At 47.0% G+C, this 24,669-nt stretch overlaps 1 protein-coding gene across 2 annotated transcripts in view; it reads right to left on the bottom strand.

The window, feature by feature from the left end:
- Positions 1-8,345: 8,345 nt before the first annotated feature.
- SYNPO2L (synaptopodin 2 like) overlaps positions 8,346-24,669 on the bottom strand; it is a 42,984-nt gene continuing 26,660 nt past the window's right edge. For both annotated transcript variants that reach the window (XM_083440338.1, XM_083440339.1), the window contains one exon: positions 8,346-14,895. In XM_083440338.1, the coding sequence (XP_083296464.1) occupies positions 12,557-14,895 (2,339 nt within the window). In that variant the 3' untranslated portion in view covers positions 8,346-12,556. The remainder of the gene's footprint in view (positions 14,896-24,669) is intronic.

The following is a 24,669-nucleotide window of genomic DNA, read 5'->3' as shown; positions in this document are numbered from 1 at the left end:
TCTGCAGAACTTGGCAGGCAGCTCTGTGAGATGAATGGGCGTGGAAAGGTTCTGGGGCTCGGAGGGGAGCACAGACGAGCAATATGATCACAGCCCCTCTATGTCGTGCCACGTGTCACTTCTGCTGCCGTTGGCATGGTGGTGACTCAGTGTACTTGTTTCAACTCTCCAGTGTGCAAAGCAGGAAGAAAATAGACACTTTGCATTTCAGTTCACATACTTTTACCAACAGAAGTATGAGTACTTGCAGCAGACGGGGAAATTATTTACCTTCTAAATTTACTTTTAACAATTATAAGTTGCCTCTCCATTTAGAAAGCCTCAGAGCAGGGAAGAAGGCATGAAGCAATCCTGACTCCTTGAGAGGAATGTGTGTCAGGAAATCTGGAGAAAAGCAGGACTGCGGGAATAGAGGGCTCCCCCTGGATGACCTATTTATTTAACATTCATCCTGGTTTGCTTGCACAAAGCATACACAGAAGTTAGTTTATATCCGGTCTTTATTGAGCATTCATTCTGATTTGTTTGCATGGAGGTGGGTTATGCAAGAACAATGAGCATTTATGTCCTGCCCTGCTCATCATTCATTTATCTTGTGCCTTTCAAAGTGTTTCCCCATCACTTTCCACAGTCCATTTCAATTTCAAAATGGATTTGTTGTGCTAGAGGGTAGACTGCTTCACTTTTTGCAACCTAAATGTCTCACAAAATATTAAGCAGTCTGGAGGCGCCCTAAGAGAAACACAGGGAAGCAAAGGACTGGAAGCACAAGGCATGCCAAGCAAGAGCTGCAAGTGTGAAAGCCATGGTGAAGGTCCTGTGTGAGTGCCTGGAGGCGTTTGGAGGATGGATGGTGGCTGACAGATTGGGGTTGAATCCTGACAAGATGGAAGTACTGTTTGGGGGCGGGGACAGGGGGCGGGCAGGTGTGGAGGACTCCCTGGTCTTGAAAGGGGTAACTGTGTCCCTGAAGGACTAGGTGCACAGCCTGGGAGTCATTTTGGACTCACAGCTATCCATGGAGGTGCAGGTCAACTCTGTGTCCTGGGCAACTGTCTACCAGCTCCATCTGGTACGCAGGCTGAGACCCTACCTGCCTGTGGACTGTCTCGCCAGAGTGGTACATGCTCTGGTTATCTCCCGCTTGAACTACAGCAATGCGCTCTACATGGGGCTACCCTTGAAGGTGACCCGGAAACTACAACTAATCCAGAATGCGGCAGCTAGACTGGTGACTGGGAGTGGCTGTCGGGACTACATAACACCAGTTCTGAAAGACCTACATTGTCTCCCAGTACATGTCTAAGCACAATTCAAAGTGTTGGTGCTGACCGTTAAAGCCCCAAACGGCCTCGGCCCAGTATACCTGAAGGAGCATCTTTCCCCCCCACTGTTCAGCCTTCTGGTGGTTCCCTCACTGCGAGAAGTGAGGTTACAGGGAACCAGGCAGAGGGCCTTCTCGGTAGTGGCGCCCTCCCTGTGGAACACCCTCCCTTCAGATGTCAAGGAAATAAACAACTATCTGATTTAGAAGACATTTGAAGGCAGCCCTGTTTAGGGAAGTTTTTAATGTTTGATGTTTTATTGTATTTTTAATGTTTTGTTGGAAGCCACCCAGAGTGGCTGGGGAAACCCAGCCAGGTGGGTGCAGTGTAGGGTGCAGTGTAGAGGAATTGCTGACAGCAAGATGCAGTCAAGTAAGGTGGTCATATTCAAGGTGTTTCTTCCCAAACACCAAGTGCTGTCAGATTCTGCATTGGTAACTGCTGCAATTCCAGCTTGGGTTATGTGACACCAGGAGCTTTTATGCTTACCCTCAGCACTGTTGTGACCCAGCCCCTGACCCCTCAGTTATTGAAACCCCCTAACACAATCTCAGAGTCCCTGAATCCATCAGAAATAGAATTTGAAAGGAAAAGGCCTTTCCGAAGAAGAGGATGCTGCACTCACACTCTGAACCACTGTGGTCAGCTGCAAAAGACGGCAGGGCTCTTGCGCTGTTAATAACCATACGGAAGAGGGAATGACAGCTTGTTGTGCAAACTACACCTGCTGAATTTTCCTCTTTCACATTATTACTGTCAATTGTGGGACAGTGCTCTGGGAGTCATCAAGACTTGGGATTTGGCTGGCTATTGATGGATCTCAATTCTTTGCAAGTTTCCTTGGATCCTGTGCTGCTGGGGTCTTGCCAGCTGCTGGTAAGCAGGCTCTCCATGTCTTGGTTCATACATTCAGCATTCTCCCCTGCAAGTAACCTCATTCCCATAGCCTTGTGCAAGAACGTATGAGTCGTTTCACGTCAGCGCCTGATCTTGCAGAGCATCCACTCTCTGGATTCCCTTTCTTTTTTGAAAGAAAAACCCTTCCCAAGCAGGGCTACAGTCTCTTGCAATCAGCTATCAGGCCAGAGCACCCTTCTTACACATGGGCTATCCCATGGGGGCCTCTCCATGTGGGTGCTGGGAATTGTTAGGGCTACAAATTGAAAAGTTATGTTATTGCACACCCCACCCCCAGATGGTATGCTGTTGAGGTTCCAGGTTGAATGGCTTGCTGAGCTATGGTGTCCCTTTAGGCTCTATATTTAAGATAGCTTTACCCACCCAGGCAGTCCATTGGCCTCTCCTCCATGTTGAAGAGCTATATGAAGTTCCAGGTATTGTGATCCGCAGGGATGTCCACCACAAATAGGGGTTATAGTCCACAAAACCGGAGGTCAGAAGTTCCTGGCTGTACAGGCAAAAGCACCCAAGTTGTGAGTTCAGCATCATAGATGAAGCTGCTAAAGCAACACATCCAAGTGGTAGCAAGAGCCTAGAGCAACTGGCTGAGTTTTATAGCAGGTCTACATAGTAGTTATTGACTGGAAGCCCCACCCACTAAGTTCTGTCTCCTGTAGTTAAAGGGCCAGAGTCTCCTGCTGCGGTCAAGGTAATGGGGTTCCCAGCTGTGGAGATCTCTCTCTTCAAGGTTCTCTTACCTTGATCCACTGGGGTGTCTATGGACCAGCCGTCAGAGGTCCCAGTGGACTCTGCCTCTGTGGAGTCCTCATGTTGTAGGATTATGGCAGGCTGGGACTATGCCTGAGTGAAAGTACTTTCCACTATGCCTGCTTGACTGAAAGGTCTTCATCCTGACTCTTAGTTCTTTGCTTTGCATGGCCAGTAGTGACAGTGGGATAATTTTAAAAGTACGGACCAGGGCCAAGACACGTTCTGTCCATGCTTCCCACTATCACATTATATAAAACCTCCATTAAAGGTTACATGCAGTTTATTATATTTAAATATTTTTTTAAAAAAATCTCATGACTGTAAGAAAGGATGTTTGATGTTTTGTTTCATTTCCTTAGAGTGGTAGCATTGTAAGGATGCTCTGACAAAACCGAAGAAAGAATTGGGGAAACCTGAGATTATTTGGTGCTCTGAAATGAGGGTCCAGGGATAAGCAAATCCCTGCTGAGCAGTGAGGGGCACTGCTTTGGCAAAAGTGTCTCTTGTCATTCCTAAAGGTAAAGGTACCCCTGACCGTTAGGTCCAGTTGCGGCCAACTCTGGGGTTGTGGCGCTCATCTCACTCTATAGGCCGAGGGAGCCAGCATTTGTCTGCAGACAGCTTCCAGGTCATGTGGCCAGCATGACTAAGCCGCTTCTGATGAACCAGAGCAGTGCATGGAAACGCCGTTTACCTTCCCGCCAGAGCGGTACCTATTTGTCTACTTGCACTTGACATACTTTTGAACTGCTAGGTTGGTAGGAGCTGGGACCGAGCAACGGGAGCTCACCCCATTGCAGGGATTCGAACCACCGACCTTCTGATCAGCAAGCCCTAGGCTCTGTGGTTTAGACCACAGCATCACCCGTGTCATTCCTACCAAGTTCTAATTTGATATAATGCAGCGGAGAGCATGAGACTCATGTTTCTCACCCCAGTTTCTCTGTGGGAGCCTGTCCTGGTTTGTATCACCACACATTGCAGAAGTGTCACATTCAGGTCCCTAACATCATTTTCTGAGTTTGGCTTGCGGTGCCCCTCATTATGAAAGTTGATATGGCAACTCTGTTGCTCTGCATACAAATCTATGTACTCTCCAGTCCTGCAGAAGCTATTTTGACCCTCCTTGTCTATATATACAAAAGTCAAAGGAACACACGTTGTTGGCAGTGTGTGTCACTCCTCTTGTAAGTCCACAGCACTTAGAGTTGTGTGTGTGAAAGAGAGAGCTTCAGAAGACAGAACTTCCCTAAATATTCAAAGCCAATGGCATGTGCAGCTCTACTGAAAGGTATAGCAGGCAAAATTCTTGGCTCTGCCCCATGTGTACACACATATAGCTATCGACACTCCCAGCCCTAGACATTTGTGTCATCTTACATTCTTGCAAGATTGAATTAAGGTCACGGATAACAAGCTGCGGTTGCTGGTGCATCTTGTCCATTTCATTGCTGTTGCCAGTTGTCATGTGGTCAGCTCGTAAGGCTACAGGCTCAACGTGTTTAAAAAGGAGATTCTATCACAGCAGCCAACAAACTCAAGTAAGCAGTGTATTGGCATGAAAATTAACGCAATTTTCTTCAGGGACCTGGTCAGGTGTTTGGGTCTTCTTGCTGTTAAAGCTATGAACACAGCCAGAAGAAATGTGACTACAAGGTGAACTTTATTTCATTTGCTATCTTTATATTCAGGCTTTCCTCCAAGGGCCCCAATGTACTGTATATGATCCCCACTCCACATTTAATTCACAACAACCCTGTGAGGTAGATTAAGCTGAAAGGAGGCTTGAGGTCACTTAGTAGGCCTTTGTTACCCTGTAGTAAGGTAAAGGTAAAGGGACCCCTGACCGTTAGGTCCAGTCACTGACGACTCTGGGGTTGCGGCGCTCATCTCGCTTTATTGGCCAAGGGAGCCGGCGTACAGCTTCCGGGTCATGTGGCCAATGTGACTAAGCCGCTTCTGGCAAACCAGAGCAGTGCACGGAAACACCGTTTACCTTCCCACTTTGACATGCTTTCGAACTGCTAGGTTGGCAGGAGCAGGGACCAAGCAACGGGAGCTCACCCCGTCGTGGGGATTCGAACCGCCGACCTTCTGATCGGCAAGCCTTAGGCTCGGTGGTTTAGACCACAGCGCCACCAGCATCCTTGTAGTAGAATTGCCTGAATACCCAATGCTTCTGGTTTAAATGCATGTTTTGTAGTGTATGTCATTTATCCCAATCCAATCATTGTAAGCTGTCTCAACGAGTCCTTAAATTTCACAACAGAGTCCTAATAGCTCTTCTGCTGTTTGCAGCCAGGTGCTAAACTTTAGCACAATGGAAAACTGAAGCAGAAACTGGAACATTGTGAGAAGGGCAAGATAACTTTAGAGTGGTCAGGCAGATGCTCTCTTTTCTGGAGCTGGTTCTCTGCTTGGAGTGCTGGTTCCCTTTCATCCCATTTTCGGAAGGTGCTCTCTTATGAAGTACTTATGAGAAGTACTTTTGATTTTTGTCTTTAAAACAGGATGCGGAACTTTGGTTCATGTGCTTTGCTTCAAAAGCACACAACAAATCCTCCTCTTCCTCTTTGTGATTACACCTGTCTTCTCATATTCATATTCTAAAAGGTAAGCAGCGTTTCCATGCCTTTTGGCTTTCGTCACGGTGTTCCGTGTGCCAGAAGCGGTTAAGTCATCCTGGCCACATGACCCAGAAAGCTGTCTGTGGACAAATGCCAGCTCCCTCGGCCTGAAAGGGTGATGAGCGCCGCAACCCCAGTCGCCTTTGACTGGACTTAACTGTCCAGGGGTCCTTTACCTTTTACCTTTATTCATATTTTAACCCAAGTAATTGACACCCCCCATTTTTTCTTTCTGTTCATCTTCTTTGTTTCAGTATACCTGAAGGAGTATCTCCACCCCCATCATTCTGCCCGGACACTGAGATCCAGCACCAAGGGCCTTCTGGCGGTTCCCTTGCTGCGAGAAACCAAGTTACAGGGAACCAGGCAGAGGGCCTTCTCGGTAGTGGCACCTGCCCTGTGGAACACCCACCCACCAGATGTCAAAGCGAAACATAATTACCAAACTTTTAGAAGACATCTGAAGGCAGCCCTGTTTAGGAAAGCTTTTAATGTTTAATAGGTTATTGTATTTTAGTGTTTTGTTGAAAGCCACCCAGAATGGCTGGGGAAACCCAGCCAGATGGGTGAGGTATAAATAATAAATTATTATTAGTAGTTGTAGTAGTTAGTTAGTATTATAGATTGAATATTGTGGGCTAGGGTTAGCGTCACCCTTTCATTCTGTTGTTGGATGAACTGGTTTAGAAAATTATGCTCTGTTGTATTTCTATTCTGTGTATTTGGTTTTAAATCACTGATGATTTTGTTGCATCTGACGTAGGGAATGCAATGACGTCTAGGCTTTTACAAACCCAGCTATGTGGCCACATGCACAACATGTAAAGCACATGACTCCCCCCCCCCCCAAATAATCCTGAACTGAAGTCTGTGAAGGGTGCAGTAATTTGTGGCTCTGTGGGGAGCAAACTAGTTCCCACGATTCTTTGAGGGAAGCCATGTGCTTTAAATATATGGTGTTGATCATGTGACCATATTTTCCTACCACTAAATACAAAATCATACCTCTAAATGAGACCTCATACATGCTGCTTCCATGCTGAGTTGTTATATTTCTGTTTTCCGCAGACCTTTGTTTTTCTTGTAGTTCAGTGGTGTGTGACGCATCTCACCCTTGCAGAGAGCCTAAGGCAGCAGCAAACAGCAAGCCCTTACTAGTTGTAACCTGCACAAGCAACAAAAGGTTAGCATCATTAGACCACAGCTGCCTACTGAGCGAAGTGGAAGAATTGTTACGCGGCTTGTGATCCTAACAGCGCAGGTGGAGCAAAATAGATTTTTTGCAAGCCATCCGTTTGCAGAGCCAAGAACGTGCGATCGGTTTGCAACCCTGCAAATATGTGGCACAGAGTAATTGCCAGATGTGATTCTCTGTGAAGTCCAAAGGGCAAAAGATTAAGTGGAGAAGATTTGTAAGTCTGCCATAAGATTTTAAATCCTCCCAACTTATCACTACAGCAGGTGAATGCAGAACCCTGCTAGGCTATGGAAACACAAGACCGCCATCTAGTGGCCATGTGTGCATGTGTGCCTGCCTTATATCCTCTTTGTAAAGGAGGAAGGAATTAGAATCTGGTCACATCCACACCATACATTCAAAGCACATGATTTCTCCCAAAGAATCATGGGGACTGTAGTTTGTTGGGGGTGCTGGGAATTATAGCTTTGTGCGGGGGGGGGGGGACTACAATTCCCAAGATTCTTTGGGGAAAGCCATGTAGAGTGTGGATTTGACCTTTCAGTGAAGACATTTGCAAGATGCACAGTGGACCTAATACATGATAGCAGAAAAGGCACATATTTGCGCTGGTTTTTAAAAATCTGCTATATTGTAAACAACTTGCAGAAAGGAGCACAATGGAGGTGACTGTAAGAGCTTTTCCTTATTCCCTGCCTTAAAACTCACGCTGAAACTGCAAAGGGCAGCCTCAAAAGGGCATAGACCACTGAGAACTCTCCAGGGGGAGATTTGAGGATTTGAGAGGCATCCATCATTTCCTCTGATTGTGAGGGAAGAAGATAGAAGCGTCTTAATGGGCTGAGAGGAACAGAGAGCCACTTTTTCAAGGGGGGGGGAGCGGAAAATGGTGCTGGAGAATCCCACAACTTTCACAGAGGAGAGCAAGGATGTGGAGTATGGAATCCTGATATTTTTTCTTGGCTGTTAGGGAGTTTCAGGTTTGGTTCTGATTCTCCAGTGTTTTCTGTGTATTTGTTTCCCACTGAATCTGTTTCCCACTAACAGGATATGTACCAGGAGAAAGAGATGGATTGCAGGAGTGTGGGAAATATAAGGCAGTCAAGATGTGTACATTATGTGTGAGAGAAGGGGGAGCAATATATTTCTCAGAATCCAACAGGTGAGAGGTTGAAGTCCGTCATTAGAGCTCCCTCCCCATCTCAGGATACGCCATGTTTCATTCACGTGCTTTGAAGATTTTGCATCTCATGGATATACTGAAACTGTGGCTGTCCTGTCATTGGTGGACTAAAATGCTCATCATCCCTGACCAGCGGTTCCCTATGCCTGATAAAGCAGCTTATTACATGAGCAGCATCAATGCTACTTAAATGCCGCCTTCTCTCATTATCTTAGATCGGCAGCTTAGTGCAATGCAGAGTCACTTTGACTGAATGTAACAGCATTGGTTCAAGTGTGAAGATGTTTGGGGATCACACTGTGAAAGAAACTGAAAATGAAAGAGGCAAATGAAGGCAACGGTTAAAGTGCGTATCAGAAATTTATTCCTCAGCACAAGCAGTTGTAAAGTGACTTTTAACTTAAAAAATAAAATGAAATAAAAATATTTCCAAAAGAACAGAACAAAGTTTTCTTACTGCTTGGGATGTACAGCCCTGCGTATTTCAGGATGTTGCTGGCAGGTTCGTTTCTTGGATGTGAAAGTTGAACACCCTCCCGGAGAAGCAAGAGAGCTGCCGGTCTAAACAGCAAACAATGACAAGGTGTCTGACAAAGGGTAACGTGAAAATTTCACTGATGTGGTTTCCAGCTGGGTTGTGTGTGACCGTGAAAATGACAGAAGCCTCATCAAGAGCTCCTCGAAATGCCTTGCTCCCAACTCTTGTTCTGTATTCTAGCTCCCGGTATTGCTTCCTAAGCTGTTCTGAATTCTAGCTCCTGTTTCACCTCCTAAGCTGTAAGATTGGACTTGGAACCTTTCTAGAGCATAGACTGGCTCGACAGGGGCTGTCATGCAGAACAGAGACACTGGATCCCTTCCTCTAGTGCGCTCTCTTCTCAGGCTTCTTGCAAAGAGGCTGCCTCCCTCCACCATTTCACACCTCTTCTTAAACTATGAAAACCTGTGTCAGGAAGAAGGAATGGGAAGAGCCTATCTTCTACATTCTCATGGTGCCCAGCACCCGTTTTCAAAGGTAAGCCTACCACTACCCTGATCCGTACTTCCTGCCTGTACTAAGCCTTTCCAGGAGGGCTCTTAGTGAAAGGGCACCAAGAGAACTTTTTCACCCTCGCTTGCTACAGAGCAAGCCATGCCAGGCCAGGGAGGTTCTGCTACCATCACTACAGTGCTTCTCGCAGACAGTCAAACAGCTGTAAAACACACAGGAGGCTCAGAAGAGGCGGAAACTGGCAACCTGCATTTCATGGCACAGCAACTTCGAGAAGTAGGTCCCAGTGATCAACCCTACCTCCCCCAGGCCAGATTTTGCTAGGTCTCAACACTCAAACTTGGCTGCATAAGGTCAGCAGGACTACACGGAGGCTGAGGCCTCCCAAACTTATTTGACCTTGGGCCTAAGTACATATCTGGATGTGGAAACCGCACATTACAAACCACCCTTGTGCTCCATCTGTCTCCCTCTTGAATGACAGGTTTGCATTCTTCAGACTTAGTATTCTTCAGACAATGTTAACCAGTATTTCATATCGACTCTTCCTTGAATCTACCCTCTTGCACTTGGAGCCCCACCTCAACCACCATCGCCTGCTGAAAGGATAACTTCCTGCAACAGACAGCTGAGTTCAGGCCTGTGTTCTTCAACATTGCGTCTCAAGATGTTGTTGGCCTCCTACACCCATCATCTCTTACAGTTGGCTAAGGTGGTGGGAATGGTGGGAGTTTGTAGTCCAACAATATCTAGACTCCATCTACAATAAGATAAGAGTGCACCAAACTGTTACAATAACAGGCAGTGACAGGGGATTGGCTCTTTGGGATCACCTGACTCACAGGATCAGGAGCATTCTCATATATACAGTATATATGTATTTTTGCGTGTGTATCTACTCTAACCAGCAGGGAGTAAGGAATTGGCATCTCAGCTGCTTTTTGAGCCTCATGGTAACTGGCCAAAACATATGCTTTTCTCCATGCTACAAGCCTTATTCAGCTGCTCAGTCTCCTCATGTGCAAACGCATAGGGCTCTAAATCACATGGGGAGTCTCCCCACTTCAGAACTTCACCCCCAAACTCACGAATGGCTCTAAACTGTGCAGCAATGATGCACCACAGAAGGTCGTGGCCACCCTCGCTCAGTGCTGTTTTTCTAGAAAAAGAGGTGCTGGAACTCACCTCCCCTGCTCTCTTATAATGAGCATGGCACCCACCTGAGAGGTGCCAGAATGGAGTTTCAGGGAGCTGGGGGAAAAACCCTGCCCTCACTTCTCTCTGAGTAGAGACTGAATGCCCCAAGAGTACAAACAATTAATTAGGCCCCTGTTTCTGCGGGTAAACAGTGGCCTATCCCTTGTACTTTGGTGTTTTACCTGGGCCTCCATACAAATAATACATTGTGAACTGGCCTGGACAGTGGCCAAGATAAGCCAGGCAAGGTCAAGTTTGTGTGGGAATCAGATATACACTGTACAGCATTTTGTTAAAACGGATCTCCCTACCATCATATTAAATATTTGGGGGACAGGGACTGGGTTTGCTTCATACCTTACATAGTTATTTTCTCATGCAAATGGGTAAAGAGGCCGAACTCAGAAGCTTCAAGTTATGCTGACAGAAATTAAAGATATTACATTGATTAATGCCATCTCCCCCCCCCCCTTTCTTGGTTTTAGTATGGCCACCACCTGCTTCTGAGGATGCAAAAAACATCCCAAGCACATCCAGGGCAGTTCTTCCAGCAAGCTGCCTGTTCTATCCCTTCCTGGCTTTGAGTACTGGTAGATATACAACTCCTAGCCATCCCTTTCCCCCCTGCTAGCTTTCATTGACCTGGGAGAGTCTACAAAAACGGGCCCTGGACTTGCATTTCCAGTTGCTAGCTTGTCAGACATTGGACCAAGCATCTGAGATACAGGAACGCCTTAAAGCTCTGTCCTGTGGACTCTGAAAACCACTCCCACACTTGCTCACATATTCCTCCCTCCCACTTACAGTGTCCTATTCTAGCAAGAGATTAATGTCAAACCTTGCACTCCAAAATTCCACACTTGGTCTTCCTTTCATTTTTCTGAAAGGGTTCTCCTTCTCTGGTGCTTCGACACACAACATTGTCCGGTTTCTGACCAACGCAAATTGGCTACTAAGCAGAGAGAGATGGAGAGAAGATCTTCCCTGCATTTTCACACACCTTCACCCCACTACTGCCATAAAGAAGTAGTCCTTTGACTGCCTCTGTGCCTCTTCCACCTCGAATTCTCGTCTCATGATGCTTTTCAGCCCCTGCAGTACTGCACAGCCTCTCGTTCAGCTGTTCAGAGGAGGACCAGGAAACTTTGAGGAATTTGTGTCTCCTGTCTCATTTAATTACGTAGCAAATGGCACACACATCTGTGTCAACCAGTTGCTTTCAAACTTTCTATCTGACATATCTGTTGAAGAAGCAGATGATTCTGGGGCACAGTCTTGGGGCATTTCAAGAGAGAATGGCATGTTACAAGGCAAATGCCATGCCTGGCAGTCGCCATATTTGCTTCATAATGCTAATGTGGAGACAGAGATATAACACAGGGATACTGAGAAAATGCCTGCCAAGCCTTTCCTGTAAATGCAAAAGAGAAAGCGATTTTCTGTTGTGAACCACCTTGGGATCTTCAGATGAATGGCCGTATACAAATTTAAGAAATAATAACAACAATTTGCATTTCCTTGGAAAACTTTGGCATTGCTCTCTGTTAAGGCAGGGCAAAGCCTGGGTATCTTACACCTAGCATGAGCGGAAACTTGTAATACATCACTGGCTGCCTCCCCAAGGAACTCACAACAAGCTTCCAAGACAATCCTGTTTGGAAGAGAGTGATGAAAACTTTGAATTTGTGGGCTTTAGCAGGCAAATGTTGAGAGACAATTAGGAGGGTCCATCCATGCCTCTGCGACTGCTTCTTTTCCACCTTACCACCACGCTCACACTACATGGGGCTTCCGGATGATGAGGCGAGGAGCTGTTCTCAGAGATTAAAATGCACTTGCTTACAGATGCACAGCGCTGCTTTTCCTAGGGCGGTTATGAATCTTGCCGCTACGTGAATGGCAAACCCTTCTATCGTTGCTACTTTTCTCCTGCTCCGGCCACACACAGTTAAATCCCTTGGAAACGTCGCAAGTCCAAAAAGTGGATAGTTCAGTGATTCGGGAATGGAGGCTGCTTGCCTCCCCATTTGGCTTCATTGTCCTAATTTACAGGAACTCAACTGAAACAGAAAAGGGAGGGGAGGAGCTAAAGGTAACTATTCTGTTCAAACGCCTGCCTTGCGCGTGTGGGCCATCTCAACACATTACTACACGGCAGCAAACCTGGGTTTGCCACAAAGTGGGAACTCAGCACTGAGCTGCAGCCAATCATAGCTCTCTGGTGGGTGCACTTTTAGGATAAACTGCTGCATTTACACTTTAAATCTGAAGATGTACGCCCCCCCCAACCCTTAGGTGTACACCTAAAAAACCACAACGTGTGAAGAAGCCCACTGATGGGGATGGGGAAGCGTTATTTCTCTTTCACTGGTGACCAGACCCTGGTCTCCAGGTGTGTGCCTGCATCCCAGTTTGCGCAGCTGAGAACCTGGGTCTCGCTACCTGGAAACTGGAGGATGAGGAGGGTCGGCTTGGGGAAGGCCCCCTGCCTGGCTGGCTGAGGTCAGGGGAGCTTAGATACTGTGGGGGAGCCACCTGGAAGGGCCCTGGGGAAGCGGGGGCAGAGATGGAGGTCATTTCTGTCCTCCACACAGGCTCATCCAACGTGGTGGCAGAGCGGGGGGCCAGCACTGTAGGGGCCAGGCTGCTGGAAGCCGGCGCTGGAGCAGGCGTGGAGAAGCGGCGGATCTCATAGGTCCGGGCTGTTTTCACGGGCACTTGCTTGGCCGGGGTGAAAGACAGGCTGGACTGCTGGGCTGCCTGGCTTGCGGAGGAGGCCTGGACGTCAGAGCCTGGCACATCCCCGAAGCAGAACATGGCGGACTTCAGCTGGTACGGCTGGTGCCGCATGAAGTCGATGGCCTTGATCCCCGATTTCTGGCTGGGCCCCTTTTTCACTTTGCTCTCTGCCTTGCTAGCCTGCGACCTGCTGGCTGCCAGGGGATAAAACGGAGAGAGCAGTGGGTTGTAACCGATGGGGGGTGGGGCGCGGATGTTGGGGGAGTACTTCCAGGAGGAAGGCAGGGAAGGGGTCGGGGATGGGGTTCTGGCCTTGGGGGCCGGTGTGAGAGCAGACTCCACGACAAACTTGTCCATGCGGCTCTGTCGCTTGGCAAAGAGCTCTGCCCCTTTCCCCTTCAAATGGGCTATGTCGTTGGCAGAGGAGGAGCCGTTCACCAGTCCGCCAGAGGCCTTTGACTGCTGGGGCTTAGGAGCTACTGGGGGCGGGGTCTTGAATTTCCGGCCTGAGGCTTGCATGAAGTTGCAGGCTTCGGCCCCCAGGCTGAGGAAGTCCTCCTCGGGCCCAGACTCAAAGCCTGCTCCGTGGTGGTCTCCTTTGGGCTTTTCGTCCAGGTTCTGCACTAGAGACAGCAACTCAGGGTTGGGGGAATTCTTCTTCTTCTCCTCCGCAGTCTTGAACATGGGCTTCTTGCTGCTCCGCCGGCGAGCTTCCTGCAAGATACCTGTTCTGGGAGCCGGAACTGCAACTCTCTGTTCCCTGGAGGCAAAGGGCTCAGAAGCAGGCCGTGAGATGGCTGGCACTACAGCAGTGAAGGGCTGGGAGAGGGGCTGCTGTTGGACTGGGCTGATGTACAAAGTTGAAGAAGCCGTTTCTTGGCCTTGAGAAGGCAGCAATGGTGGGGGTGTAGCAGCGACAGCCTCTGCAGCTGGCTTAGAAGGTGCCGATAGGTATATGGAAGCTGTGGAGGTTCGGGCTGTGTTAGAAGGTGGCTTGGCCTCCGCAGAATTTCCAGCCCCTGAGAGTTGCACCAACGATGGAGGGGTTGGGATATACAGAGACACAGAGGCACTTGCTGGGCCACTAGCCTGGGCCACTGCCATGGGAGTGGCAGGAAGCTGAGTGGTCCCTGGAGTGACAGGGGAGAAAGGAGGCGCCGCTGTTCTCTGTCCACCAAAACTCTCACTGCTTTTCCTTGGCGCAGATGGTCTGAACACGACAGAGGAAGTCATAGGACGTTGCCCGGGAAAACCGGGAGTGAAAGGTCGGGCGGATCTGTTGAAGATGCTGGTGGCACTTGGCGAGTTCAGGGAGCCCACGCCTCCTCCTCCGAAGATGCCTGATGGAGACTGGAGCTGAGCAGGGCTGGGTGACGGCAGCTGGCTAGAGACCTGTACAGCTTCTAAGTGGACACTCAGAGGGGCCCTTTCTGCCTTCTGTGGAGTGGGGGCTTCATTGTGTAACACGTTAGGCGCTTGAAGGACAGGTGGAGGTGGGGGCTGTTCTTCTGGCTCATGAGTAGGGACTCTCTCCACAGTATGTTCACCAGCCTTCTGCCTTTGCTGCTCAAACAACTGCGCCCCCCTGCCTGATACCCCACTGAGGCCTTGTTGAGCCTGGTCCTGCTCGTGGGCAGGAGGCCCTTTGGGCTTCTCAATGTCAAGGTAAGTATTGTCCCAGTCCGAGTGGTTTGTTAGGCTCCGGGCATCAGAGAAGCCTTCCTCGTCAAACTCGGATTCGCTGGTTGGGAAGACACCGTCCTCTTCGTCATAGCAGCGGTCTTCATCAACGCTTCCGAAGCTGACCAAGGTGTACTTCTTTGCCCTCTGGCGGCGCTTTTTGAACATCAGGACACCCTTGGAATGGGGGTTGGGTGCATCTGTCAGCAGGGATGCTATGGTTCGGCATTTGGTTTTGGCTTCTTTCACATTCTTTTCCTGCATACTCTCGCTGCGATGAAGCTCTGCAAGGAACAGTGACAAAAAGAGAGGCACAGTCAGGATACTGCGGGGAATCTGGCTGGAAAGCCAAGCCTGCCTAATGTTCATATGTGTAAAATACAGTACTTATTCACACTGTGCGTAGTAAACTATGGAACTCTCTCCCACGGGAGGCAGTGGTGTCTACCAACTTGGATGGCTTTAGAAGAGGATTAGACAAATTTGTGGAGAAGGTTATCAACAGTTGCTGGAAACTGCAGGAGGGGAAAGTGCCCTTACACTCAGGACCTGCTTGCAGACTTCTTTAGTAAAAGGCGAAAGATTTATACGATCTGAGAAGAAGCCGGACTTCTCACAGGCATCTAGCTGGCCACTGTGAGAGCAGGATGCAGACCTAGATGGCCCACTGGCCTAATTCAGCAACCTCTTCTTATATTCTTAAGAGTTACCTATCAACATTAGGAATGTTCTTGCCCCTCCCGCTAACTATTACCAGTACTGTGCCAGGCATTCAGGTAATGTGGGGATATCAGAGCTGGCTGGATAGGGGGAAATAAAAAACTTCTGACATTGGCTCTTCCAGTTTGGACAAAAATCAAGGTAACAGTTTCCCACTGCCTGTGGTAGCCCAAGACAGGTTTCATAGGACTGAGGCTGGGTCTACACATGCAGAGTTGAGTAGGGTGTACCATGTCAGGCTCCAGGTGGGCGACTTTTGAGATGATCCCCCACAAACAGCTTCCAGGAAGAGGAAACACCTCCTCCCCTGGCAGACCAAAGTGAGAGGTCCCTTTCGACTCTACAATTCTTGCTCGAGTTGCCCCCTTCCTGCGCTGCGCTAGTTTTCTATTAGAATGCAAACCACTTTGAGTCTTTCCCCCCCCTACAATCAAGCAGAAAATAAATAAATAAATAAATAAATAAATAATAAATATGTAAAGCAGCATGTAAAAATATGATCTTCCATTTGCAGATATCTGAAACGGTATTTTTCTGCCACCTCGTTTTGTTGCATGTGCTGCTCGAGCACAAGTGTGCTCTACTCCAGCACAGAGAAGCATAGTATGTGTGTTTGTAACAGAGAGAATTTTAGTGGGGATGAGTGGGGCGGGGGGGAGAGAGGTCAGTAGACAACAAGCCAAGGGCGTGCTGCAAGGAGAGAGCACATGATGGGAGCCACGAGCGGATACACGATTCCAAACACATTTCATCACCTTAAAGGAGAAAATGATGCCTTGTCAATTGCAGTCAAGGCTGTCATCCATCTCCATTTCTCTGCTGAAGAGTTTCTGGAATCTGAGGGGCTAACTTGATGGAAAACGTTTAAAATAAAAACGGGGGAAAATATTTTCCCGATGGATTTTTCTTGACGTTTAATCAATGGTCCAAAGATAACCATAGTGAAACATTTTCACGTGCGAGACTTAAATTGACTGTAAAACGATTCTTAATGAAAATTAACTCCAGTGTAGTCAGAGTGTACATTCCGTTTCTTGTCTCTCCCTCATCATGCATGAACAGTATTCATAGGAGACATTAAAAAAATAAATAGGAAGGAGTCTCAAACACATTTTTCATGTCATGTTTAAAATGCCCTAAGAGAAAAGGCAGCACTTCCTGCTTCAGCCTCCTCTCATTTTTCCCCTCCTTCTCCTGCCTTTGCTGCTCCATCCATTCTAGAGGCACAACCACTGAGATACAGGCTGTTCTGGAATGTTATCCATTCCACTGTTGGGCACACTGAAGGTCAAGACGAGTGACAGACAAATCTGTGGGAACAGAAGGTGCTGAAGATACCGACAGGGCTCTATACACCTCATAAAAAATCACGGAATGTACAAAGTACAATGGAAACAGTAGCTGAAATTCCAATAAACCTGAAATCTTCTGCGTTTAATAATCATGTAAGATCAGACCAAGGATACATCTAATTCAGCATCCTTTTTCCAAAGGTAGCTGTTTCCAAGAAGCTCAGGGATGAAGGCAGCATTGTCTGCCCTCCTCACCTCTGCATGTGGAGATCCCCAGTAGCCATCATTACTAATAGCCAATGAGTTCTCTCTCCCCCATGAGTCACCCTCTCTAGTCACCCTCCAGAGCAAGCCTCCCCAAGGGGTCACCCCTATATTTTGTGGGAGCAAATTCCATAAAATCACTGTGCATCTTTTTTGAAGGCATGCTTCCTTTTCCTTGTCCTGAATCAACCACCAATTCTTTTCATCGGCACTGTTTTACCTTCTTTACGGCCATTATAATTTAGTGATCGCATCAGGCAACTAGTCACTGCACAACTGACAGGAGGTTTAAAGCCCCTTCCAGCTGGTTCTCCTCATTCCACTTCCTACAGTCCAAAAATTCAGCTACCTTTCATCTACAGCTTCCTTCCACAAACCATCTGAAAGCAAAGCCCCTTATGCCAAGTGGAGCCTCTGCCTGTGAGGAGGCTTGCAAAAGTTTGGCATGCAAAATAAACTGGTACCTGCATATGGTTGGTCCAAGCTCTTGAAAGCAACATCTAGTCCCGGAGAGAAGGGCATGTCACACACCCTTAACTCACAGCTCTCCATAAACAGAGGGAGAAGCAGAACAGCTCCCTTCTGGAGCAGAACCAAAACCTTAAAAGAGCCCAGGCCCTTTGCCTGCAGCTCCACTAGCCTTTTAAAGCCTCTCTTTTGTCTCCTCGACATTGCTGCTGAAAGCCATGAGGTAACTCTCTCTATTTTTACCCCCCAGGCATCATCACTAAACAGTGTGATGGACATTGTCAACTGTCAAACACTTGCTCCACTTCCCATCCTCCTCCCATAGATGGGGTTTAAAATAGGACATGTCCCTTGCCACAAATGTTTCCACACTTGCGCTCAGGAGAGGGGACTCTTTGAGTCACTGAGCATGAAGGCACTAAATCCAAAAACACTGTCATCTTTCCTGATACTGAGGCATGTTTCACAAATGGCATTTTTCTGATATGGTCATTTACAAAGGATAACATTGGTGTAATAGTAAAGGTAAAGGTACCCCTGCCCGTACGGGCCAGTCTTGACAGACTCTAGGGTTGTGCGCTCATCTCACTCTAGAGGCCGGGAGCCAGCGCTGTCCGCAGACACTTCTGGGTCACGTGGCCAGCGTGACGAAGCTGCTCTGGCGAACCGGCACCAGAGCAGCACACGGAACGCCGTTTACCTTCCCGCTAGAGTGGTACCTATTTATCTACTTGCACCCGGGGGTGCTTTCGAACTGCTAGGTGGGCAGGAGCTGAGACCGAACGATGGGAGCTCACCCCGCTGCAGGGATTCAAACCGCCGACCATGTGATCGGCAAGTCCTAGGCGCTGAGGTTTTACCCACAGCTCCACCCGCGTCCCAACATCGGTGTAGATTTCTCCAAATGGAGATGGGCCATTCATCACCATTTAAAAGTATAAAACAGGCATCAATTGACCATTGCGGAAGGATGCCTGCATAGGCCCGGCAGAACAGAAAAGTTTTCAGTAGGCGTTCAAAAGTTGAAACGGCTGAACCCTGTTGAATCTCTTTTGGCAAAGGACTGGGCTGATCACTAAAGATTTGGTTTCTTGTTGTTTCCAAATGAGCCTCATCAACTCGGGGAACAACCAGAGATGCTGATCTCAGTGACTGAGCTGGAATATATGGGTTCAGGTGATCCCTGGGGTACCTTGGACCTAAATTGTAGCTGGCAAACTAGCCAGAGCTGGAAAAAGGCACTCCGAGCCACTGAGGCCACCTGAGCCTCCACTGACACTGCTGAATTCAGCAGCATCCGCAAGCTGCGAACCTGCTCTTTTCTGTAGAATGCAATTCCATCCAGGTAGGAACAGAAAACTGAAGTCAGTTTTCCCAATGCCCATTCTACAGATCAGAAGGATGCCATGGTCAATGGTACAGAAAGCCATGGGGAGATCAAGCAGGAGAAGCAAGGTCACAGTCTGCTTGCCCCTCTCACAATAGGTAACATCCCCTCAGAGCAACCAAGACTGACTCTGGCCTGAAACCATGTCTAAATAATTAGTCATAAATGGAGCAGACATGTGAATAAAACAAACAAACAAACATGACTGCCTTCATATCCTAGTTGGACCCTGGGCAACTGACCTACTGGAGTTAAAAGAGGATTGTTTCCCATCTTGGAGTTATGTTTCCTTTGTTTTAAAACATCAGGAGGTGGCCACAACGGAATGTGGGATCCCAGGCTATTCCTAAACTGCTAAGAAGAATGTCCCAGTCTGCCTCAGGAAAACCCACAATCTGCTGCTGAATTGGAGCAAATGACAATCCATGGAAAACCCAGTTGCAACTTGCTCTGATCAGTGGTAAAACATGGCTTTCCCCAGGGAAAGCATGCCAGGGGAAGAAGAAAGATAAACCACACACACACCTGCTTGGACCTGGACGTGGAAAGCCCGGATCTGTGCCTAGAAAAGTGGCAAAAAAGTAAGCATGGGTGAGCCCTTAGAGGTGCCTCACTTTCCAGATGTTACACAATTATCAACATGCTCCCTGTTCTAACAGCTGTAGCTGAATATGAGATTTTTTAGGAGGGATAAATTTGAATTGGCAAAGTAACGTGGAATCACCAAGGAAGAACCCTCCTGATGGGAGAATTATAAGAGTGAAATTTATCAGCAAAGGTAATATATATATATAGCCCCAGCTCTTCCTGCTACAATGTACTGCCAGAACAATGCAAGGATCCATTGTGAGATCAGGATAAGGAAAGGGTGTAATAGGTGCTTTCCTCTCTCTGGACCAGGTAGTTCCTCCACTATTTCCCATCATGAACTTCGCAGGGGGAGAAGGTGGAAGGGTGTCTACTGCACTGTTTGTCACAAAAATGTCTGCATGCATTACTGTGTGATATTGGCTGGACATACACTGCCTCCCAAAAGCACCAAATTCTTCTTATGTATTTCTGACTACTGTCAAACTGACACATGCTGTCATATACATCAGGGCCTCCATTTAACACAGCTACTCAAAACAAGCAGCTTTGATTTTATAAAGAACACCTGAAATTACTGCAGTGTGAATCAGGAGCACATCATGGCCTCATTTTCCTTCCGGTTTTATATGAAAGCAAGTGGAGCAGCACTGTGGGATGGTTTTGGACTGCCTAATATCTCTTTCCAGCATGTTACTGGAGTTCATAGAAACCCCTTGTCCTAGTATAAGATCTAGACCGTGCCAATTCCTGAGAATGGGAGGTCCATGCAAGCAGCAGTTTATTTAACCATGTAACTAAGTTCTCTGCAGCTCAATCTCACTCCCCATTGGAAATAAAGAACAAATAACCTTTACAGAATGACATAGTCATATGAACCACTTTTTACATCAGCCAGAGATTAAGCAACATTGCAGTACAACCTCAAAGCAAACAACTCCAAAGGCTGGACTATTTATAGTACAGGGCGAATTGTGAAAGTCTGTCCATACCAATGGAAATTCACTGCAATAGCAGATCAACAGGTATTTGATAAAGGCAAAGGTTCTCTGATAAAGGCTGAAAGAGAGTGATCTGTATGTTTTCATGAAGAAAATATAGCAGTGTGTGAATCAGTGTATGTAGACACAGGAGTGAAAAACATATTGAGCCTGTAGAATATGATGAGTGTTATCAGGTTTTAACCCAGTCAGTAGATTTCTATTGGTGAGATATTTGAATTTGAAGTGAAAAAGATTGAAATGTTTTACAGAACAGATGATGTCCTGTGCTTTGCTGAATTTTTAACTCCTACAAAACACTATGCGCATGATCCAGCAAAGCTAAGAACTTGGTTGTCTCATGCATTTCAGCTGCAGAGTTAATCACATGCGCTTACATCATTTCAATCAAAATCTATTGGATTTAAACGTGCTTAAGGTTGGCTAGATCATGCCCTATTCATTTTGACCCTGTTCATATCCTTACATATGATCCATAAAGAGTAACTGATGCAGTATAGCAAGAACACATTCTCAATATAGCCAAAGTTGAGTGAACTTTGGCAGGCAAAACAATTTTTCCACGGCAGTTGTCACAGTGAACACAGAGAGCCAAATATAAGAGGTTAGAGAATAAGAGCAGCTGCATGTCCTTTATATGTGCAAGGTAGAGTGAGTGTGTGTTTAAAAACAACAAGAAGAAGCTACCACGAAGGCCCTTTGGACCCCAAAGCATCCCCCAGCCTGTTCAAAAACAGCAGATGTGTTCTGGGGCACACTTTATGTCCTGCCCATAAAAGGCCCAGGTGTGCCATCCAGCAAGGGCAAGGCCTCCCGTGCCCCCAACTGATTCAGGACGTAGCTTCTCAGGGAAAAGCCAGCTTGAACACGCTCCTTCAAATAAGCAGCGGTTCAAATGGATGTGGCGAACCGAACTTAAGAGGGGAAATATGAGAAACCGAAATCAACAGATTTGCCCATTTCTAGTCCAGAGGCACCAAGTATACTACTACTACAGTGGTACCTCAGGTTACATACGCTTCAGGTTACATACGCTTCAGGTTACAGACACTGCTAACCCAGAAATAGTGCTTCCGGTTAAGAACTTTGCTTCAGGATGAGAACAGAAATCTTGCTCTGGCAGCGCGGTGGCAGCAGGAGGCCCCATTAGCTAAAGTGGTGCTTCAGGTTAAGAACAGTTTCAGGTTAAGAATGGACATCCGGAACAAATTAAGTACTTAACCCGAGGTACCACTGTACTACTACTACTACTACTAATTTTATTATTTATACCCTGCCCACAGTTCAAGAAGGACACTGACAAACTGGAACGTGTCCAGAGGAGGGCAACCAAAATGGTCAAAGGCCTGGAAACGATGCCTTATGAGGAACGGCTAAGGGAGCTGGGCATGTTTAGCCTGGAGAAGAGGAGGTTAAGGGGTGATATGATAGCCATGTTCAAATATATAAAAGGATGTCACATAGAGGAGGGAGAAAGGTTGTTTTCTGCTGCTCCAGAGAAGCGGACACGGAGCAATGAATCCAAACTACAAGAAAGAAGATTCCACCTAAACATTAGGAAGAACTTCCTGACAGTAAGAGCTGTTCGACAGTGGAATTTGCTGCCAAGGAGTGTGGTGGAATCTCCTTCTTTGGAGGTCTTTAAGCAGAGGCTTGACAACCATATGTGAGGAGTGCTCTGATGGTGTTTCCTGCTTGGCAGGGGGTTGGACTTGATGGCCCTTGTGGTCTCTTCCAACTCTATGATTCTATGATTCTATGATCTGGCTGGGTTTCCCCAGCCACTCTGGTAGCTCCCAACAGAACACTAAATTTCAAACATTAAAAACTTCCCTAAACAGGGCTGCCTTCAGATGTCTTCTAAGTAAATGGGAGATGAACCAGAGAACACCATTTCACACTCTGTGACACGTGAGACATGCTGTACTGCATGGTTAGGCAAACTAAGGCCCGGGGGCCGGATCCGGCCCAAATCGCCTTCTAAATCCAGCCCACAAACGTTCCGGGAATCAGCGTGTTTTTACATGAGTAGAATGTGTGCTTTAATTTAAAATGCATCTCTGGGTTATTTGTGGGGCATAGGAATTTGTTCATTTTCTTTTTTAAAAAAGACAATCCGTCCCCCCACAAGGTCTGAGGGGCAGTGGACCGGCCCCCTGGCGGAAAAGTTTGCTGACCCCTGCTGTACTGTGTGTGCAGCTTCACCATAGCTGCCCTCCACAAGTTCCGCAGAGCTCAGGAAGGCATGGCAGCAGAAGAAAGATCAGATGAAAGAGGAAGTAGCTACAGCAGCAGTCGAGACTGCCCTCACACCCACTTTCCCTGCTCAGTTCCTCGATGCCATGCTAAAAACTGCAGAAGAATGCAGTCCGGTGTGACTTTATTGATTACACAAATAATGAGGTATATGGTGGAACAGTACCCAGAGTTTATAGCACAGTTGAGTGTAGGAAATACATATTTTATTTTATTTTTCCTCCCCCCCCCCATAAATTCAAATCGTTATTGATACAAAATACTTTTACTAATGGTCACCAATCTAACCAATAAACATTACTACACATTGTTTCATATCTGTAATAATTGTAATGATTTTGGTATATAAACTTCAATGCAACTTTGTTCATATATTCAGAAATGTTTATTTGAGTGTTTTTTGTTGTTTTGTTTTTATGTAATTGTTGCATGTCTAATGTAGACAATGATCTATCTTGATGCAACCATTTAAACAGTTTAAAGATGAAAATAAACATAAACTATGTTATAAAAAGGGACACGGGTGGCGCTGTGGGTAAAAGCCTCAGCGCCTAGGGCTTGCCGATCGAAAGGTTGGTGGTTCGAATCCCCGCGGCGGGGTGCGCTCCCGTTGTTCGGTTCCAGCGCCTGCCAACCTAGCAGTTCGAAAGCACTCCCGGGTGCAAGTAGATAAATAGGGACCGCTTTCTAGCGGGAAGGTAAACGGCGTTTCCTGTGCGGCTCTGGCTCGCCAGAGCAGCGATGGCACGCTGGCCACGTGACCCGGAAGTGTCTCCGGACAGCGCTGGCCCCCGGCCTCTTGAGTGAGATGGGCGCACAACCCTAGAGTCTGTCAAGACTGGCCCGTATGGGCAGGGGTACCTTTACCTTTACCCTTTATGTTATAAAAAAATAAGTAGGAAGCTATTGTTATTCTCTTGGACCCAGCAAATCATCTAAGCTCTACTGCTTGGACCCAACCCTGGCCTCAGCCAGGTCCCAGGATTTTTGAAATCAAAAGCTGGCAACCCTGTAAACAGACTGCTTATTATTACTTGTTTATCATTATGCCTGAATCTAGTTACTGCACGTTGTACAAATAGAATTAACTGGAGAGGGGGGTTAAGGAAGGGGGTGGATTCACTTTGGATGGAAAGAAGATAAAATGATTTGGGGTTTTATAAAGTGAAGAGTTTGTTGATGGAAAGAAAAGATAGAGATAAATGGGGTTTTTTTGGGGAGGGGACAATTAAATGAAGGGAAGGATTTGGACGGAAGCAGGGAGTTAAATAAACAACAAAGAAATAAAATAAATATGCAATGAGAATTCTGGGGAAGTTATTAAAAGGGCTTTAATTTTCTACTTCAGCCATACCTACATTTTTGCTTTGGTCACACTCAATTTACCATGTGGCCCTCACCTGAAAATGGTTAGCCACCCCGGCTATTCAGTGTGTATATGAAAAAGAACAGATCAAAAAAGTTACCGCTATAAGGAGAGGGGAAGGGGCACAGAAGGCAGAATAAAGGAAGAGTGAGATTCTTTGGGAATGTGGTCTAAGCCATGCATAGGCAAACTAAGGCCCGGGACTAGATCTGACCCAATCGCCTTCCAAATCCAGTCCGCGGACGGTCCGGGAATCAGCGTGTTTTTATATGAGTAGAATGTGTCCTTTTATTTAAAATGCATCTCTGGGTTATTTGTGGGGCATAGGAATTTGTTCATCCCCCACCCCATATAGTCTGCCCCCCCAAAAAAGGTCTGAGTGACAGTGGACCGGCCCCCTGCTGAAAAAGTTTGCTGATCCCTGGTCTAAGCCCTGTTTCAAGGGGGAGAGATGGCTGAATGTCAGGAGGTCTGGATTTTTAGAGACAAGGGACAGCAAAGTGGAGTGATGTCAAACAGAGGAAGTACTCAAGGTTTAGCAAAGAGGAACATATTGGCAGAAGGGTGTAGGGCAAAAGAGAAAGATGGGGAAGAGTGAAGGGATTTAAAAGCAAAAAGTAGTATTGTAGATTAAATTGAATCCAGGAAAGAAAAAAGTAGTCAATGAATAAAGGGTTAAACAAAGATGAAATGTAGGCAAGCCAGCAACTAAACCA

Source organism: Podarcis tiliguerta (assembly GCF_965153285.1).
Source record: "Podarcis tiliguerta genome assembly, chromosome: 5".
Lineage (NCBI taxonomy): Eukaryota > Metazoa > Chordata > Lepidosauria > Squamata > Lacertidae > Podarcis > Podarcis tiliguerta.
The sequence above is the reverse complement of the archived record's forward strand: the minus strand, read 5'-3'. Positions and strand labels throughout refer to the sequence as shown.